Genomic DNA, 17,607 nt, shown 5'->3' with positions numbered 1-17,607 from the left:
TACCACCTGCTGGATAATGGCTGAACGCCTCTAAGCCAGAATCCGTGCCAGAAGCGACGATGTCGGTCCCGCACATGTCACTTGTGTTACACATAGGTCCTTTGGGACCGTGCACCGTATATGGCGGGCAGCGGCCGGACGGCGGAAAGGCCGCTCCGGTTCGTCCGCGTATAGCAATCTCGAATATGGGCGGGGGTAAATCCTTTGCAGACGACTTGAATGGGAACGGGGTGCTGTAAACGGTAGAGTAGCCTTGTTGCTACGATCCGCTGAGGCTAAGCCTTTGTTCTATAGATTTGTCCGCGTAATGCGGACTTTTCCCTGTCGGGTGTGGCGTGCAAGTGGGGCTGAGGGTCTCTCGGTGCTTCGCGAGGCCCACAGCGCTTGCGACGAATGTCACACCCCCGCTCGCGAAGACCGCGGTCGGGATGATGGTAGTAGTGCTGCATGATGCGGCGAAGCGTGTCAGCAACCATGTGCTATTTCGCGGCCGGCGGCCCGTGGGGGGGGGGCTGCCGGCGGCATTTCTTCCGGTCAGGCGCTGGGTGCAAGGGGGTGTCAAAGCCATCGAATTTAGAACGCCCGACACCCAGGTCATGTTTCCTTTACGGTATCTCGGACGGTGGCGCCACTTACTTATACCGACGGTGGCGCCACTTACTTCTGCCTGCGTTGCCACCGACGCCTTATTACTCCAGACCGTGCGCAAACGCCGCCTGCGTCGCCGCTGACGCCTCCCTTACCTCATGTTGTGAGCACGCGCACACGCCTATCTCGGACGGCGAAAGCATCAGCGTGCGTCAGCATTTTGCACTTGACCGACCTGCCTTTTAGTCTCGCAGCCAAGCGCGGGTCACGAGAGCGCTGCAGTGTGCAAGGGAGCTCATCAGAGTTTCTGACCTCGCCTCTTTGAATGTAGATGCGGCCCTGCGCTGCGCCAAGATTATTTCCTCCGCGAGACGTCGAGGTGGGGGTCACGTGGTCTCTCATCACGTGGTTCCCATTGCTCCAAATCGTACGATGTCACGCAAGCTGTCGACGTGGAGGCCGCCTTGCTGAGAAATTCACGCGCTCTGGCAGGCTGGAGCACGCTCGCCGGCGTCCCGTGCACGCACAGCCCGCTCCAACTCTCAATAAGATTTTGGAGCTCCTTCATCCTGGAGCTTTCGCCACACTATGACGCCACCCACACCACCCTAGATGGACGTCAACCGCACGCATTCTTCTACACACGACCATCACTTCAGCAACGCTTCGCAACACTCATCAGGCCAATTTGCATCCAAAACGAGCGAAGTTCTGACCTTCACCAAAGAGCTGAGACTACTTGGGCCCTCAATCCACCATGGCGTGCCCCGGTGAGCTTTGCTCCGCCACCTTTTGACAAGCTCTTTCCAATCTGTGACCGCTGACGCAAGGGCTGGCTGGCTTTGCACATATCTCACGCAGTCAATCATCCAGCATTCCACGCACTCATCTTTGTACTGGGCATCATAGTCGTGCTCTTTAGACACGTCAAGGGCGCCGAGCTACCAAACGCTTCCTTCATGCTTGCTGCTGCTGAAGCTACTGCAGGTCGAGCGGGAGGAGAAGCCATTACGCAAGGTCCCCTGGCGATGCTGTGACGCTCGCGGAACTTCATCTCGCCGCTGAGGTTAGTACGTACGCGTTGCGGTGATTCTCTGATCCCGGTGATAGCGAAAGGACCGGGAGCGTAACCGACGGCGCATCGGCAGGGCGGGGTGCAGACCTTTCGCGAGCACTGGGGCGCCAACTTGGCATGTGGAGAGGTCGCCGTCTATCAGCAGTGTTGGCGATCTAGGGCAGATGTAGACAAGTGCGAGCGCATGGTAGGGCGAGTAGAATGCAGGGTCTTTGCTGTAGTCCTAAGCCGCCGGCCGGCCGCAAGGGTTTTCAGGTCAAAGTGGTGTTCAGCTATAGCTGACTCCTCTTCACCGCTTTTCTGATCCTAGCAACGAATCAGCGACGTTGTGGACTGCTTCGCTTCCTTCACTATACCAACGACCTCTTATGTGTAACATCACTGGTAGCATTCATGATCATCTTCCACATCACCGAGTAGCATTCGCAGCAGCCTTCGTCAGTCTCATCACCTTACGCATGCATCGCATTGATTTCAACATCTGGATGCAGAGGACGGCTTGCGCATGCGTGGGTCACTAGAGAGCGCCGTTGTGGGATGACGTTTGCTATCTGCGAGCATCAGTGCCGCTAGGCTAGGGTTGCGTGATTCCAACGCGTGAGGCTGGCGTTCCGTCATCGACTTTTGTTAACGAAATTCAGACGGAATGTCTTGACCACCCTCATCTTTGGTCGGCACTCGTCCGTGGTAGGCGACGTAGGACTCCTGGCGGCAGACACAGCGGAGGGTCAGATTACGCTGCCGGTCGGTGCTTGTGCGCCACATTGCTTTCTTGGGGGCTGCATGCGCAAGTCCGCTCCTAGTACTCACTTGCCACTTTTTGTAGTCCGCCCAATACTTTTCCAGAGCTTGCTCTTCTGCCGTCTTCTGCTTGATTGGTGCGGGGGCCGCTGTGGCAGGAACGAAGCGCTTCTGCTCAGCTGGAGGGGGTGGTGCGTAGTCGTCACCAGGAGCTGTGGTGCCAGAATCATCAATCGGTCACTCAGCGGCAGAGACGTGATCGAGGGCCTTCTGAATATCTCACTCACGCGGTGGGGCTGCATCTTCGGGTGGAGGCGGGGGTGCTGGATCATCAGGCTGGGGTGGCATGCCACCTTGAGCGTGACCTCCGCTCATTTGTCCCTGAGCTCCGTACCAGCCGGCTTGGCCTTGCTGCTGGTATGCGCCATAGGGCTGCTGTTGTTGTTGCTGAACAGAAAGAGCGGGTCGGCACAATGAGGTGACGTCAGCAGGCGTGCGCAAAGTTCTTTGTAATGCGAGTGCACTCACCCCCGCAGCTCCAGCAAATGGAGGCACCCAGACGCCTTGCTGTTGCAGCACAGCGTAGGCTTTCGCATACTCGCTCTTGACCGCATCGAGCAAATCTTCTGCCAGTTCTTTCGCTGCCTTTACCTGTGCCTCATCAGGTCCTCTGCCGTCAAGAGCGTGATGCGTGCAAGACAATGGGTAGTCAGCTATGAAATTACGCATGGCGTCGCAGTTGCCAGCAAGTCTCGAAATTGCCTGACTCACGCAATGCTGACGTGCATCTTCTCATCGCCTTCCCTACCCAACTCGGATTCGATGAAGCCACTGCCTTGACCCTTGATCTGCACGCGCGTACCGGTCTCCCCTTGAATGTACTTGACAAAGAGACCGCCGGGTCCAACGACCTTTGCCCGTACGTTGAAATTTCTCAAGGGCTCCAAGTCGATGTACACCTTGTCTTCAGGCCATCTTCTCTGCAAGTGGGGAACAGCAGACACGCGTGTCGGATGAGGGTCAGAACGTACGCGATGACATGTGCAGCAGAATGAATGTCGCGCACTGCCCTGCCTTGATGTGCGGCCATCCATACCGGTGCCGTCCGACAAGTGACCTGAGCATTGGGCGGCACCGTGCACACCTGGCAAGGTCACTTGTCGGGCGGCACCGATATGGGTGGCCGCACAGCAAGGCAGGGCAGTGCGCAACGAAGGTCTTGGACGTGTTACAAACTCACTCTCTCAGGCGGTGGTCGCTCCTCCCTCTCTTGCCTATGTCGACGAGGGTCGGGGTTGAGGTCAGGTAGTTCCTGTTTGATGAGCTCCTCCACCGCAGCGATGGCCTTGTTCAGGATCTCTTGCGAGGTGGCAGCAATGTGCAGGTAGAGGGGAGGATCCTGAGGCGTGGCCATGCTCTTGTCCGGATACCAGGTTCCCTTTGTGCTCACGCTCGCGCCCGTCTCTTGGAAGAGCTGCGTCTGAGTCTGTCCTTTGGTCAGCATATAGCGATTCCTATGATCGTTGATCTCAATGTCGTGCGTGAACTCGGGTTCGTGATCCTCCTTCCTCTTGCCTTCCCCATCCTTCAGCGGTGGGGAGCTCGCATTGTGGCCGCTCCTGTCTGCGCCTCCCGGAGGCGATGCGGCGCCAGCTGCCTGTCTCTGGGAGAATTGCGCAGCGATCTTGGCCGCGGCAGCAGCAGCTGCTGCTGCTGCTGATGCGCGGGTCTCGTTGGAGCCGTCGTCGGGAGCAGCGTCCCACTTGCTCGTCCTGTCAGCCATGTCTTGGAGCGAGACGACGAAATGCGCGGCAAGCAAAGCTCGTGTGCAAGGCTGAAAAGTGATTAGTAGGCTGCTGCTGCTTCAGCTCTTTGCGGAAGGAGTCGATCGTGACCAGAATTGGTGCGTATAGATGCTGAAGCTTGTCGCAGTAGGTGGTGTCTGTGACGAAGGAGATATGCGATGATCGCTGAGCGTTGGTCGGTGGTAGTGAGGCTCAGTCGTAAGGAGACATGCGCAGGTCGCTGAGCATAGGTAGGCGTTAATGAGGCTCAGCCATTCAAGATTGGGAATAATAATCGTGTGCTTCTGGAATCAAATTCTTGTCAAAAATTGGCCTTTTGTAAGTCTGTTCGTGGATGCATTCGAGTCGCACTTCACGTGACCTTTTACTCGTCTGTTGCAGTCACGTTGGAACAGCTTGAAAGAAAGATTGATTTGTGATATTCTTGGATTGCTATGAAAAGCGCGCGCGCAGATGGATGAGAGCACGTCACCGATGCTGCATGGAAGCGACAGCTGCTGCTGCTGCTGCTGCGCGAAGTCGCGATGTGTCCGATCGGTATAAACGGCACCGCCTGGTCGTGCCGGAGTTGAAAACTGAATAATAATTCAGGAATCGTGAATAATAGCGGTCAACGTTGCGAGCAATCAATCACACAATTTGAATGGAAGCATACAAGCTGCGCGTAAGTCCGGTGCGCTCTCGCCTAGCAGCAAATAGCCAACCATCAGCCACATCCTGCCGGCCGACCAATCACGAAGGCTACACACACCGCAACCACAGCCTGATTTAGCTCCCATATCTGCCACCCACACTGAATCGCCACCATCATCGACACCATCTGCCATCCCCAGCAGCACCTCTACTGGAGTGCACTTCGGGCAGCAACCAGCTCATCATAGCGAGCCTTCTCCCATACCCCTCCGGCGGACTAACAATTCGATCAGATAACGAGTCCTTCGGCCTTCTCTGAAGACGCTGACCGGTCGGCCTGCCTGCCCGCCTACCCACCTGACTCCGCAACGTCTCGCTCCCGCTGCATACATACACACTCGACCGCAGTCATTCGCCTTTCCAAAAGTGACTGAGCGACATGTCGAGCAACCTGGTTGTCGTCGGCTCCCCGGAGCAGTTCACCTCGTTGATGCAAGAGGATCTCAATCGAGTCAGCCTCCTCAACTTTTGGGCGCCTTGGGCAGAGCCGTGCGAGCAAATGAACAAGGTGGTGGAGGAGCTGGCCGTCAAGTGGCCTGCTGTCCTCGTCTTGCAGGTGAGTGTCGATGAATTCAGCAGCCTGATCACCTGATTGATATTCGTTGCTCACCCACACACCTCACCCGCCATCGCCCGCCATCGCCTGCCGTCGCCCGCACTACGACTGTCCTCCTGACTTGCAGATTGAAGCCGAGGCGCTTCCCGACATCTCTGAGTCGTTTGACATCGAATCAGTGCCTTCCTTTGTCCTTCTCAAGGGTCACACCCTCCTCTCGCGCATCATTGGGGCCAACGCGTCTGCATTATCCGCGGCCGTCGCTTCCCATGCCGCTCCTTCGAACGGAAACGGTGCTGCTTCCGGGCCCCTCTCTCACACCTCTGCTCCCATTCAGTCTGCTCAAGGCTACGAGGAGCATCACGTGCCCAAACAGGAATCAGACGAGGAGCTGGCATCGAGGTGCAAGGGCCTGATGGAGAGGGAGAAGGTGATGCTGTTCATGAAGGGCAATCCCGATCAGCCCCGCTGCGGTTTCAGCCAAAAGACGGTAGCCCTGTTGAGGCAGGAAGGCGTTCGATTCGGCAGCTTCGACATCCTTCAGGACGAAGCTGTCAGGCAAGGTGAGTACTAGTATGGCAGTCAAGACACGCACTCTGAAGTGATCGCTCACGCGCGAAGTGGCCCAATATGCTCTCCTATTTGCAGGTCTCAAGAAATTGAACGACTGGCCCACATTCCCGCAGATCGTTGTCAACGGCGAGCTCATCGGTGGGCTCGACATTCTCAAGGTACGTCTGCCGCTGCATCTTGCGCGAGCCGATGGATGCCCTGCTAAATTTGTGCCAACGTCTGGTCTGCCTCGCTCATTCGCACACTTAGGAACAGATCGAGACGGGCGAGTTCCGCGAACTTTTGGAGGGAGCTTGACCGCAGAGTTCTTTCGGGTGACCCGCAGCGCCAAGTAGCGGCAGTGAAAGAAAAGGTGCCTACAGCCCCTCTCCACCCCTTCCGTTAGTCAATCTGTGGCAATGATAATCCTTGTACAGTACGAAAGATGAACTCGTGCGCAAGCATCGCGTGCTGCATGCTCGCTATCAAGAGCCTGGGATGTGCCGATTTGCTGCACCGTCAAATGACCCGTTCGATTGCCAACAGTCATTTCAAGCTGCTCCCCTCGCGACATGGGATGTCTCAATTTGCAGAGATAGGCAGGGCGGTCGCGGCGGCTGGGGCCCGAGAGACACTCGCCGGCCAAATGCACGTCAATCAGTCTTCGCAGAGCTGCCGTCATGGCTGTAATTCACCTTCTTCCCACCTTTGCCGCTCGCGCCTTGCTCAATTTGGCGTTCAATCGAGCTGCATTTGCTCATTGTACTGCGGAGGTGGCAGCATTGTGCACACTGAATTGCTCGATGCTGCTGATTCAGCCGGCGCGATGTCCTCGTTTGCGATGGCGAATGCTGTGCACCGCATACACTCATCAGACTCAAATTGTGACTGGCGGGCGAGTGTGAAAAGAAACCAGACCAGGATTACGATCGCGTGTGCAATTCAGAGCCTCAAGGGTTGCGAGAAGACTTGTGCGTCGCAGCTCATCGCCGCCACGCGCGCAAAAGCATCGACGTCGAGGTATAGCCGCGATCAGCAGTCTGCTGCGCTTCTTTCCGCTTGCGGCTTATCCCCGAACTTGTCGGCTGCGCACTCCGATCGTCCTTCTCTCAGCCTCGCTTGAGAGATTAGCCTGCGCGAAGGCACGGACTTACACAGCCAAGCGCAGCGTGCAATCAAATAATAAAAATGTCGAATCGGTGTGAGTGAATCTTGAATCTATAATCGCTGAAGGTCCCGCCGACTTCAACTTTAGCCGCAACGCGCGTACCAGTGCGTGATCGAGATGAGCCGCCCGCGTGGGTCGGGCGCGCGCCTTGTAGACCGATCGAGATTCAATCAAAATGTGATGAGATCGAGATTTTGGTTCTGGGAGGGCATATGCAGGCCTGCATGGTTTTCCCCCTCTTGCCCGCCCGCCTGTACACACCCAACACCGGCATATCCTGCCGCATCGACCATCGATCCAGCCACCTCATCCCCTGTTGCAGCGTTGCAGCAGCCAGGCAACCGACCGACAAGGACGACACTTCCTCCGCTTCTCTTTTCCCTCATCACCTTCTTCTGGTCCATTTTCCTCCGTGCACACACTGGCTCACAGTCCCGTAGTCGGCCCACACCGCCCCGAGCAAGAAGAGAAGTGGCCGTCCCCTTGTGATCCCCTTTCGTTCCTCAGCACGAGTCTCACAGCTTCTGAAGCACATCCAACCAACGTTCTTTGTCTTCAAATACTCCCCCTTTCCGACATGGGCTTTGGCAAGGAAGCTCGCATCATCACCTTGTTGGTGATCGATGTCGTCTTCTTCCTCGTGGAAATTATCGTGGGTGAGTCGTGGCTTGACACCTGCTGCATCTCCGACCCATCGGCCCCGGCCACCCCTCTACCCTGCATCTCAACAGTGGCTGTGGCAAGGCAGACCAAGCTGACTTCATACCCTCTCGCTTGAATCAAGGCTATTCGGTAGGGTCGTTGGCTCTGGTCGCCGATTCCTTCCACATGCTCAACGATGTGATGAGTTTGGTTGTCGCCTTGTACGCCCTGAGAGTGAGTATCTAGGCCCGCTGCATCGTCCACCTCTGTTCAGCTCACAAGGTGACCCTCGCTCCCCATCAACGCAGCTCTCTACGCGCGATCACGCCAAGGACCCGAGATACTCTTATGGGTGGCAGCGGGCCGAGATATTAGGCGCGCTCGTCAATGGTGTCTTCCTCTTGGCGTTGTGCTTCAGCATCTTCATGGAGGCCATCGAGCGAGCTGTCAACATCACCGGTGAGCTGTCACGAGTTGTGCGACTCGATCTTTCGCTGACTTCTCTAGCATACACGCACCCTGGCCTCGTGATCAGAGGTCTCCAACCCCAAGCTCGTGGTGATTGTTGGATCCTTGGGACTGGCCTCAAACATTGTTGGACTATTCCTGTTCCACGATCACGGCCACTCGCATGGTGGGCATTCCCATGGACACTCCCACGGTACCAAGGCCCTACCCTCATCCACCAGCGGAGCAGGTTCTACTGCGGCCGACAACATCGAGGAGCGTGCGGAATCGGAAGCCTCGGCGGCTACCGTGGTCGCTTCACCTTCTGCTAATGGACGTAGGCGCCAGGACAGCGTGTCATCGCTCTTTGGTCACCCTGCGACCACTAGAGCCTATGTGGTGAAAGCTGCGCAGGAGCTGGGCTATGAGCAGCCGGCGCGGGGAGAGAGGGAGCGTCTGAATACTAATGCCGCGACCGGTTCGTCCACCGGCTACGGCTCAACAGTCCATGCTCACGACATCGAAAGCGGCCACGCCGCCAACGCCACCAAGAAAGGCCGAAGCTGGCTTGGTCAGAAGAGCAAAGCTCACGCGCATGCTCACGACGAGGATGGCAACGAGCACAGTCAAGAGCATGGACACAGTCACGACCACAGTGACGAAGAGCATGGGCATTCGCACAATCACGGCGGAGACGGCGGCCACTCGCACGGTGGCCATGGCCACTCGCACGGTGGCCATAGCCACTCTCACGGATCGATGAACATGCAGGGCGTCTTCCTACACGTGCTTGGGGATGCTCTTGGAAACGTGGGGGTCATCGCATCAGGATTGTTCATTCTGTTGACGACATACTCTTGGCGGTTCTACACCGACCCCGCAATCAGCTTCTTGATCACCATCATCATCTTCCACAGTGCCCTGCCACTGGTCAAGTCTGCCAGCTTCATCTTGTTGCAAGGCGTGCCTCCCTCCGTACCCTTGGACGACGTGCGGGCTCAGCTGGTCGAGACCCCGGGGGTTCTGAGCATTCACGAGCTTCACGTGTGGCAATTGTCAGAATCTACCATCATTGCCAGCATGCACGTTCTGGTGGACTGCGGACCAGGACAAGACGAGCGGTACATGCAAATCGCTCAGGAGCTCCGAACGATTCTGCACAGCTGGGGAGTGCATGCCGCCACCATTCAGCCGGAATTTGTTCGGGGAGGGCTCAAGACGGCTGCAAGGATGAGCGGAGTCAACGTTGCCCCCGAGGAGACGGATGCGCAAGGCCGACTTATTACAGAGGAAGGAACATTGGTGGAGAGCGAACTGGTGAGTGCATCGTCGAGCCCTGCTGCCGCTCTAGCATGACGGCGACGGGATGCTGACCTTCTGCTAACATCGTTCCGAACGCGATCAGTCGCGCAATGAGACAGCATGCCTCATCACCTGTGGACCAGACGCGTCCTGTGCTGGTGATTCTTGCTGCCCACCACCTCGCAGTGCTACTAGCGCATCCGCGGCGATAGCGGCAGCCGCGACACCCACCGCATCGACTACACCTCGAGCGCGATCGACGCGGAGTGGACACGAGGGACACGATCACTCGCATTAAACGATCTTGCACACAATTTGTGGCACGCTCATGCTGCTATGCTTGAAGCTCAGGGCATACAGGCATGTCCTTCTTCATTTGGACCTGCACGAAGTTGTCGTGCTGACCGTGGCTGGCCAGAAGCCCTCCACTCCTGCGTCAGCTTTCGTCACGCAGAATAGGTATGCCCTGTCCTCTGACGTAGAGCAACTTCTCGGACTGACGATTCAATCGCTTCGTTGCACACATTCTCGATCTCTGCCCTTTCACAACTCCCCCCTTACTACTGCTGTAAATTTATTGTGAGGTGTGTAATGGCCAAGGTGCTTCCTTTTGCTTTTGACCCCGTGCCATGCCTGGCAAGGAGAGGCATGCGCTTTTGCTGTCGAGACGCGTTGGATGCAGGTATTCGTGCGGTGGTCGTCGTCGCCATCAGGACCGCGCGACATCAGCTCAGCATGGGCTGACCGGCCCGCTGCAAGTGGAGTCACGAGTCGCGAGCATGCTGTCTGCTCAGCCTGTGAAAACAAGCCTGACCACAGCTCTGATTGACGATTGGAGGCGCGAAAAACTTGTGCGACACGTAGAGACGCCGACGGCGGGCACGAGTCAGCTAGCATCCCACGCAAAGTCGAAATCGATGAAGAAGCCTTTCTTCCCGTACGCCTCGTCACCACTCTCTCACACGACAAGGCCGAATGAAGAAGACCTGACGGCTGTATATCGCTACACAAAGGAATTCAGTTGCACGCGGGCGCTGATGCATGCATGCATGCGTGGAGTTGGACAAGGGGTACTGTGGAGCCGCGGTCCCGACAGCACGGACCACTCACATCATTTTGGCAATTAAGCTGCTCCCATACTCGAAGGGCAGACATGACTCGTCGTGCGCAGCTGCACGTATAGGCACGACGATTGCGCTCGATGAGCCAATGGAGCAATCACACCCGCGACTCGCGACTCACGATTGGGACAAGAAGGCCTCACTCCGTGACTGATGACGAGGCTGAGGTGCACACGCGCGCGTGTGCATGGCATGCCATCGTGAATTGACCCACGGCCGCGCCCTGCACCGCCTGTCAGCTATGTAGACCATGATACCATCCACCTTGGCGCACCGCAAGGTGCAACAACGACAAGAGCATGCATTCACAATTGCGCAATCAAGGGTACCAAGCCAAAGGCGAATGAACAAAGCAGACGGCGATTCGGAAGAGGCCTGTGTAGAGCAGGCTTGACTCAAGACGCGAGCCTTTTGTCTCGGCTAGCCTGAGCTGAGCCTAGGAACGCGGTCGCATAGTCTCGAGCCTCGAGTTTCGCGCTCTACGCATCGCGATCGGTCCCAGCACAGTCAAGCAGTCACAGCCTTGAATGCTAGCAAGCATATGTGCTGTAACACAAGCACTTTCTCCTCGGTGCAGAGCTCAGCCGGCGTCCAAGTGGAGGGACAAGACGCAGCTTCACCGGTCGTGAGTCTTGAACAGGGCGAGCGCGGGCACTGCAAGTCAGGACGAGATCCACACTTGGCTGGCCTACCGCACGCCGCAGCAATATGAGAACAACGCAGCTCCTCGTTCGTGCGTCCATCAGAAACACCTGTGCAGAAGGCTCACAGCTGGACAGGGACGCGGTATATAGGTACGCGTGCAGAGCTGGGGTGGTAATCAAGGTAAGGTCATGACGGCGGGCTGGGCGTCGCACCACACCCGTTGCAGGTACACCATACTCGTGAGTCACGATCGATCAAGCGAGAGTGTCTACAGAGTGGTCGGGTGCAGCGTGCAAGCAGCTGACCATATGCGACCGCATAGCATCGCAAACCAAAGCAGCATTCGCACTCCAACAAAGGCGTCTACACACACTCATGTCCGCCCGAGGATCTACCATGCAGCTGCCATGGATCTGCTAGCTACAGCTACTCACTGGTGGCAAATCCTTACCTGCCTTGGAAGCATCAGCAGGCTGCTTGGCCAACCGCGCTGTGTGCTGCTGCAGGCTTTTCTTCCCCCCCTTCTCTCGTTTCCCACTGCTGCTCTGTCGACCTGCCGACGACGCGGTGTGCTTGGTGGCATGGCTGAGATGCCATTTAAGGAACACTAGCGTTGCCTACTTCTTTGAAGGCCACACCTCCTTCTTTGTGGCCCATCTCCCCATCACCTGCTCGCACGGCGCTTCCTCGCCGCGTCACCTCCAAGCTCTCACTCCACCGGCCAGCTCACATCTTTTCTCTGCACCCCATCCGTACTTACTCGCAGCAAACAGAGCTGCGCATCGTCCCTGTTCCGTACACAGCGACCAAAAGGAGGTCTCCGGTCAGCATCCTGGTCCACCCCACACTGCAGCACCCAAGCGGTCTGCCACAAAAGCATCAGTTCTTGACCGCATCATTTGACCTGTTGAGCTCGTCGCTACGCATTATGCAGTTCTTGCCACTCTATGCACTTGCCCTCGTGGTACTGTACGCGCTGTGGTGAGCAGAGGTGCAACGGTCTCCCCCGCTGCGTGAAGTGCAAGCAGCTGACAGGCAGACACCATGCACCCGCATCTTCACCCTCGACAGCAGTAATGTCACAGCTCAGCCCGCGCAGCTCGTGCCACGCCGCTATGGTGAGCGGGCGACTGTTTCGAATCTGGAGGAACTGCAACGTCGGGGCTTGATGTCTCGTTTTGCACGTCGAGTGTCGCCGTTTGGCCGTCAAGCCGAAGCCGACGACATTCAGAGAGCCCCAAGTGACCAGGTGGCCTTACCCGTGAGTGCATGATTGGCTAGCTGGAGCACAGCACCGACATGCTGACCTCCATCGGCCCTTGCTGGCTACAGCGACGCTCCACACCGGAAGGGAGCGGCGAAGGCGTGGACGACACTCTGCGCATTGCCCGGCAGGACGCCGAGCTGCATCTTTCGCTCGCAAGGAGAGAACGCAAGGAGGAGGAGGGCGCAGGATCTCATAGCTGGAAAAGTGTGGTCAGGGACCTTGCGCCAAGGGCAAGAAAATTCGCTCGAAGAATACGTCATAGGTCAAAGTGGAACAAGTCGGGCGGTGGGCACACCCACGCGCAGGCGCAAGCGCAAGCATTCGCCCATGCTTCAAGCGAAGCTAGCATATCCAGTAGCAATGGTGACAAGAAGCACCACAAGCATCTCCACAAACACGGACGCGGTAAGCATTTCAAACATGGCCATCAAAAGGATCCTTCACACCCCGAACAGCCAGCTGCGCAACCTCCCTCGCTCCAAGGTAGGTCTTGTCGAGCTCCTGTGCGTCAGATCGAGGGAGGTGGTGGCAGCCACGATGAGCACAGCGACAGCGGTAGGCATGTTGGCGCAAGCCATGATCACGGTCGACATGGTCACGATGACACCAGTGGTGGCGGCGGTAACCGCAGCGGCAATGATTCCGGTGACGATACCGATACCGATGTCGATGACAGTGTCGATGACGATGAGGACGACGGTGACGACGACGGTGACGGTGACGGTGACGGTGACGGTGACGGTGACGGTGACGGTGACGGTGACGGTAACGATGCCGACGACGGTGACGGTGACGATAACGATGGCAATGACGATGGCCATGCCGGGTACGAGAAGGGGGCCAATACCGCCCCCAAGGACACGAGCCCCCCCGCCGTTAACGACCAAAGTGCCTCCAATAACGGGCACCCTGCTGACACGAATTCTCCGACTGAAGCAGGCAAAGGGAGCAAGAAACAGCCGAGCGGCGATATGGGACTTTACAGCGCCGGAGGCAATGGCGGCACCGTGAGCGCTCGCGGATATCTCAGGTACCACAATTATTATCGCAAAAGGCACGCAGTACAAGAGCTGTCTTGGCAGACGAAACTCCAAGCTGCTGCTCAAGAGGCTGCCAACCGATGCAAGTTCGAGCATACGCATGGGTGAGTCATCTCTTGTCTCCTACTTTTCGGAAGCCAGGAACGAGCCGAGGCTCACCGTGCCCTGTCTGCGATCAGTCAATGGGGCGAGAACATCTATGTGAGCAGCCTCGTCGCACGCGCACAATATCAGGCAGCGTGGATAGATGACAATACGCATGACCATTATCTAGGCCTCCACCAGCGATCCGCCTGTCTCCGAGGTCGTTGGTAGTTGGTACAATGAGGTAAGTGCCAGTGCGTCGTCGGTGGTTGAGACTGAGCTGCCGCGTATCTTGCACATAGTATCTGCTCATCTGCTCATCTCCTTATTATCGGTCTGGCGTCTGCGTGATACGCAGATTACCCAGTGTGAGTCACGAGCCGCATCTGACAAGTCTCGGGCAATGCACTCACACGCTCGGCCTCACGCGCTGCTGCTGCAGACGACTTTGGAAGTGGCGGCTTCTCAGAAGCGACGGGACACTTCACTCAGATCGTTTGGAGTGACACTGACGCCGTTGGCTGCGCCAAAGCAAAGTGCTCCGGCAATGACTTGGGCTTTGGTTCCTCCTTCGGCGAGGGATACGTCGTCTTCTGCGAATACAATCCTCCTGGCAACGTGCTAGGAGAGTTTCAGCAAGAGGTGGCCGCTCCGCAAGCTGCCAGCAGCGATCGAGCTGTGCGCACAAAGAACAACGGCAGCAAATCGTCTTCGCGGCGTTCGAGCTACCGAAAGTCGCAGTCGTGGCACAGCGGCACCACATAAGATTGAGTACAGTGGCTCGAGTAGTACCCACAAGCCCAACAAAACACTGCTCGTCTTCCAGTCGCGAATCTTCTTGAATCTCATGTTCGAACAGGAAACCCCCCTTCCCTCCCCCAATCATTTGGCGCGCATACATCACCACAATCCAAGTCTTGCTGGCAAGCATCTCGACTCCCGTCACCACGCACTTCTGTGCCCCGACTCTGCAGCCCCATGGCCCACTAGACCGATTCACTCATTGTACCGCCAATCACAGCGCCCTTCATTGCCCCCAGCCAGCACTCTCAATTTTCATCCTTTCCATGGACCCGTTTGAAGGACTTGTTGATTCTGCCAATGGTGTCTGAGCGCGCGCCGGGCAGCCGTGCCGGCATTGCAAACCTTCCCAGAATGTGTTCCTGGCCCTACCTGAGGTATACGACACGTGTCCGTCGATGCAAATACGTGTCGAGGAGATGAAGGATCATGCCATGATCAAGTCAGCCTTTCCTCCCGCTCGGATGAACGAGTTGTTTCAGGTGCTCGGATCACGGCATTCGGGCACTGAGCCAATTTTTTTGGCATCTCGCCATAACATTTGCCAGCGATTGCAGCTTCAGCACAGCCTCGTCGAACCATGCTTACGGAGATTCGCAGCAACTCAGACACTATCGCTCGCGCACTTTGCAGTTGCACAGACTATCACAGATTGCATTCCAGCTTTAAAAGTGACATTGAGCGGGGAAAGGCGAAGGAAGGGTGACGGCCAAGCAATCAAGCCAGCCGCCTTGGCTCACCGCGGAGGCGCAAGAGGATGGCGAGAATAGCTTCTCGCTCTCCTCATACCACATCCGCTCGCATGCTTTGCCGCTTCCCCTCGACCTGCCCAGAGCCAAACGAGATTGACGTCGCTGAAGCACTTTACATCTTCGCCTTTTGCTGAGACTTGAGCACACCATCAAGCTTGGTGGCGAGCATGATGTTGCCCTTGCTGTGTCACCAAACATTGCACATTAGTCAGAATCATCAGACCACGCGTGTGGTCTCCAAGGGCTGGCAATGCATCTCCAGCGCGGTACTCACACCTTCAGCTTGCCGGACATGAAGGCCTTCTGGCCGTTGACCTTGCCGTCGGCCATGTCCATGAAGGCTGAGTGAATGAATGAACATGATGGAACAAGGTCAAAAAGCGATTCAATCGTGGTCGCACAATCGTGCATTTGCGGTACTGTGTGACAACACTCACTGTCATCAGTGCAGTTGATGGTGACGTCAGCCTTGCCCTTTGCCTTGCCCTCGTAAGACTCGGCGTTCTGATCAAGGCAAAAAGGACGAATGAGTGAGCGAACAATGCTCTGCGAGCGCGGCAAGGGAAAGCCTCTGACTGGCATGCATGGCCAGACCAACAAGCAGTTCCGAGTAGCAGACTCACCTTCTTGAGGTCGATGGTGTGAACGTACTCCTTGCCGGCGCCGTTCTTGATGTGGAGCTCGAAGACACCGTTGGTCTTCTACTCGTCGGATCCGCGGATTCGCGGCGCAAAGGCGTGGTGAGAGAAGGGGGAGCGGGGAAGGATCAGAGGTGAGCAAAGGTGAACCTTGTGAAAGCAATGCCGCTTCGCTCGAGTTGGTGTGCGATAATACAAGTGCAACCTGCAGGGCACCCTCCTACACACTCTGAAAAAAAAAAAAAAGAGTCGAGGAATGATGCCAAAGAAGGAGAGAGGTCTCGGAGACTCGCTCGACACTGCTGAGTTCCTTAGCGCTGAAGGGGTAGAGCGCCAGGGCTGAATCTCGCTTGGGAGGCCAGGTTGGCCTGCTGTCGTCCTCCGTGGAGGCGAGATCTCATTACAAGGCCGCCCGTCCAAGCGCCAGCTCCACTGATGACCAGACCGTGTGAAGTCACACTCACCTTTTGAATGTCCTTCTTCTCCTTGTCGGACATGCCGTTGAGACCCTCAGTGATCTGGTCGAACAAAGCCTTGGACTTGAAGTCTGACATTTTGACTCGATGTGTGCGTGGGTGAGGCTGAAAGTCTTTTTGAGAGCTGTGAGGCTTTGGGGGAAAGTAATCTTGCGTAGAGGATGATGTGGATGGGAAGGGATGAAGGGCATGAGCGAGCGAGCATGTCGGCTTTTAGCGCATCCGCACACTCAACCACTCACGAGCGCTCGGATGCAGAGAAGAGCCAGGCAAGGCAGCCCATGCACCGCGCGCAAGACGTACGTTGCAACGCGCGGCAAGCGTTGGGCTTTCAGCAGCGCGGGGCTGGTGTAAGCAACGTCTATGCGCCTTTGCGGGGGGGAGCATGCGGGGAGAGGGGGGCTGGAGAAAGGCGGGTCAGACGCCTGCATGGGCTCATCTCGCGCACTGGGATGTGGCCCGGCAAGCCAAGCAAGCGTCACGGGTGTCTGTGCACAGCAGCAGCAGCAGCAGCAGCAGCAGCAGCAGCAGCAGCGAGCGATCGAGGTAGCGAAGCTTTCGGCAACAAGAGCGCGCATCAAAAGCCGGATCGAGTCGAGTCGAGTCGAGTCGTGAGTCGCGAGTCGAGTGCTGCTGTGAGAGTCGACGCGCGCCCGCCGTGTATTGCGGTGCGGTGCCCTACGCTCCAGAGCGCGCGATCGAGAGTCATAGTCATCTTTCGCCCAAAGATCGGAAGATACGCTCGCTCTCACGCGTGAGCGCAGCACATGTGAGTGAGTCATGAGTGACTCTTTTGACTCGCTAGCTGCCATGGCTGCTGTGCATGCAGACGCGCCCTCGATCTCGCTTTCACCCTGAACTGAACACTCGTGACTGTGCAGCTCTTGCAGCGAGCCCATGTGCAGCATGCACGCAGCAGCGCTCCACTCACGCACCGCTTTCCCTGTTGAAAGCTGCAGGCTGGCTGTTCGAAGAGATAGCAAGCGATTCAGCAAGCAGCTCACCAAGCAGCGCCCTTTGCGTGACACATCCTATACTCACTGTAGCAGCGAGCGACTCGCGACCGCTCTCAGAAGGCTTGCTTGCATCTACGCGGTCGGGTAAACAAGCTGCTCTTCGGCTGGCTGCTGAGCCCCACCAATGCGGGCCGCGGCAAGCGTCGATCGCGCGAGCATAGGCGGTCTCTCCTCGCTTTTTGCTCCGGTCGACAACAA

General features: G+C 57.1%; 10 protein-coding genes across 10 annotated transcripts; 6 read left to right on the top strand and 4 right to left on the bottom strand.

The window, feature by feature from the left end:
- Positions 1-86: 86 nt before the first annotated feature.
- Positions 87-275, bottom strand: IE81DRAFT_315462 (hypothetical protein; the record flags this gene model as incomplete). Its single annotated transcript, XM_025512530.1, has 1 exon — positions 87-275. A coding segment is annotated over one exon (189 nt), but the record flags the coding sequence as incomplete, so codon positions are not given.
- Positions 276-297: 22 nt separating this feature from the next.
- IE81DRAFT_183274 (hypothetical protein) lies at positions 298-892 on the top strand. Its single transcript, XM_025510720.1, has one exon. It carries the CDS (start codon positions 448-450, stop codon positions 832-834), a length of 387 nt encoding a protein of 128 aa, XP_025368436.1. The 5' UTR covers positions 298-447; the 3' UTR covers positions 835-892.
- Positions 893-1,104: 212 nt separating this feature from the next.
- On the top strand, positions 1,105-1,653 carry IE81DRAFT_324779 (hypothetical protein). The gene is made up of 2 exons (XM_025514325.1): positions 1,105-1,358; positions 1,450-1,653. The coding sequence occupies exons 1-2, from the start codon at positions 1,346-1,348 to the stop codon at positions 1,623-1,625; spliced, it is 189 nt and encodes a 62-aa protein (XP_025368435.1). The 5' UTR covers positions 1,105-1,345; the 3' UTR covers positions 1,626-1,653.
- Positions 1,654-2,109: 456 nt separating this feature from the next.
- On the bottom strand, positions 2,110-4,615 carry IE81DRAFT_324778 (hypothetical protein). Its single transcript, XM_025514324.1, has 6 exons — positions 3,645-4,615; positions 3,176-3,384; positions 2,933-3,074; positions 2,692-2,851; positions 2,474-2,616; positions 2,110-2,368 (listed from the first exon to the last, which is right to left on the bottom strand). Exons 1-6 carry the CDS (start codon positions 4,185-4,187, stop codon positions 2,291-2,293), a joined length of 1,275 nt encoding a protein of 424 aa, XP_025368434.1. The 5' UTR covers positions 4,188-4,615; the 3' UTR covers positions 2,110-2,290.
- Positions 4,616-4,836: 221 nt separating this feature from the next.
- On the top strand, positions 4,837-6,626 carry IE81DRAFT_324777 (glutaredoxin). The gene is made up of 4 exons (XM_025514323.1): positions 4,837-5,458; positions 5,586-6,021; positions 6,107-6,189; positions 6,281-6,626. Exons 1-4 carry the CDS (start codon positions 5,282-5,284, stop codon positions 6,326-6,328), a joined length of 744 nt encoding a protein of 247 aa, XP_025368433.1. The 5' UTR covers positions 4,837-5,281; the 3' UTR covers positions 6,329-6,626.
- A 621-nt stretch (positions 6,627-7,247) lies between these two features.
- IE81DRAFT_183104 (hypothetical protein) lies at positions 7,248-8,075 on the top strand. The gene is made up of 2 exons (XM_025510719.1): positions 7,248-7,834; positions 7,963-8,075. The coding sequence occupies exon 1, from the start codon at positions 7,296-7,298 to the stop codon at positions 7,665-7,667; it is 372 nt and encodes a 123-aa protein (XP_025368432.1). The 5' UTR covers positions 7,248-7,295; the 3' UTR covers positions 7,668-7,834; positions 7,963-8,075.
- IE81DRAFT_342203 (cation efflux protein) lies at positions 7,404-9,753 on the top strand. The gene is made up of 4 exons (XM_025515686.1): positions 7,404-7,834; positions 7,963-8,054; positions 8,129-8,279; positions 8,356-9,753. The coding sequence occupies exons 1-4, from the start codon at positions 7,756-7,758 to the stop codon at positions 9,621-9,623; spliced, it is 1,590 nt and encodes a 529-aa protein (XP_025368431.1). The 5' UTR covers positions 7,404-7,755; the 3' UTR covers positions 9,624-9,753.
- Positions 9,754-12,963: 3,210 nt separating this feature from the next.
- On the bottom strand, positions 12,964-13,651 carry IE81DRAFT_324773 (hypothetical protein). The gene has a single exon (XM_025514322.1). The coding sequence runs from the start codon at positions 13,421-13,423 to the stop codon at positions 13,043-13,045; it is 381 nt and encodes a 126-aa protein (XP_025368430.1). The 5' UTR covers positions 13,424-13,651; the 3' UTR covers positions 12,964-13,042.
- On the top strand, positions 13,562-14,491 carry IE81DRAFT_292133 (PR-1-like protein; the record flags this gene model as incomplete). Its single annotated transcript, XM_025511938.1, has 4 exons — positions 13,562-13,746; positions 13,822-13,843; positions 13,917-13,974; positions 14,169-14,491. Coding segments are annotated over 4 exons (588 nt in total), but the record flags the coding sequence as incomplete, so codon positions are not given.
- Positions 14,492-15,313: 822 nt separating this feature from the next.
- On the bottom strand, positions 15,314-16,533 carry IE81DRAFT_324771 (sterol-binding-like protein). Its single transcript, XM_025514321.1, has 5 exons — positions 16,382-16,533; positions 15,903-15,980; positions 15,717-15,783; positions 15,554-15,620; positions 15,314-15,461 (listed from the first exon to the last, which is right to left on the bottom strand). The coding sequence occupies exons 1-5, from the start codon at positions 16,469-16,471 to the stop codon at positions 15,392-15,394; spliced, it is 372 nt and encodes a 123-aa protein (XP_025368428.1). The 5' UTR covers positions 16,472-16,533; the 3' UTR covers positions 15,314-15,391.
- Between the last annotated feature and the right edge of the window lie 1,074 nt (positions 16,534-17,607).

Source organism: Ceraceosorus guamensis (assembly GCF_003144195.1).
Source record: "Ceraceosorus guamensis strain MCA 4658 unplaced genomic scaffold IE81scaffold_46, whole genome shotgun sequence".
In the NCBI taxonomy this organism is placed as follows: domain Eukaryota; kingdom Fungi; phylum Basidiomycota; class Exobasidiomycetes; order Ceraceosorales; family Ceraceosoraceae; genus Ceraceosorus; species Ceraceosorus guamensis.
The sequence above is the reverse complement of the archived record's forward strand: the minus strand, read 5'-3'. Positions and strand labels throughout refer to the sequence as shown.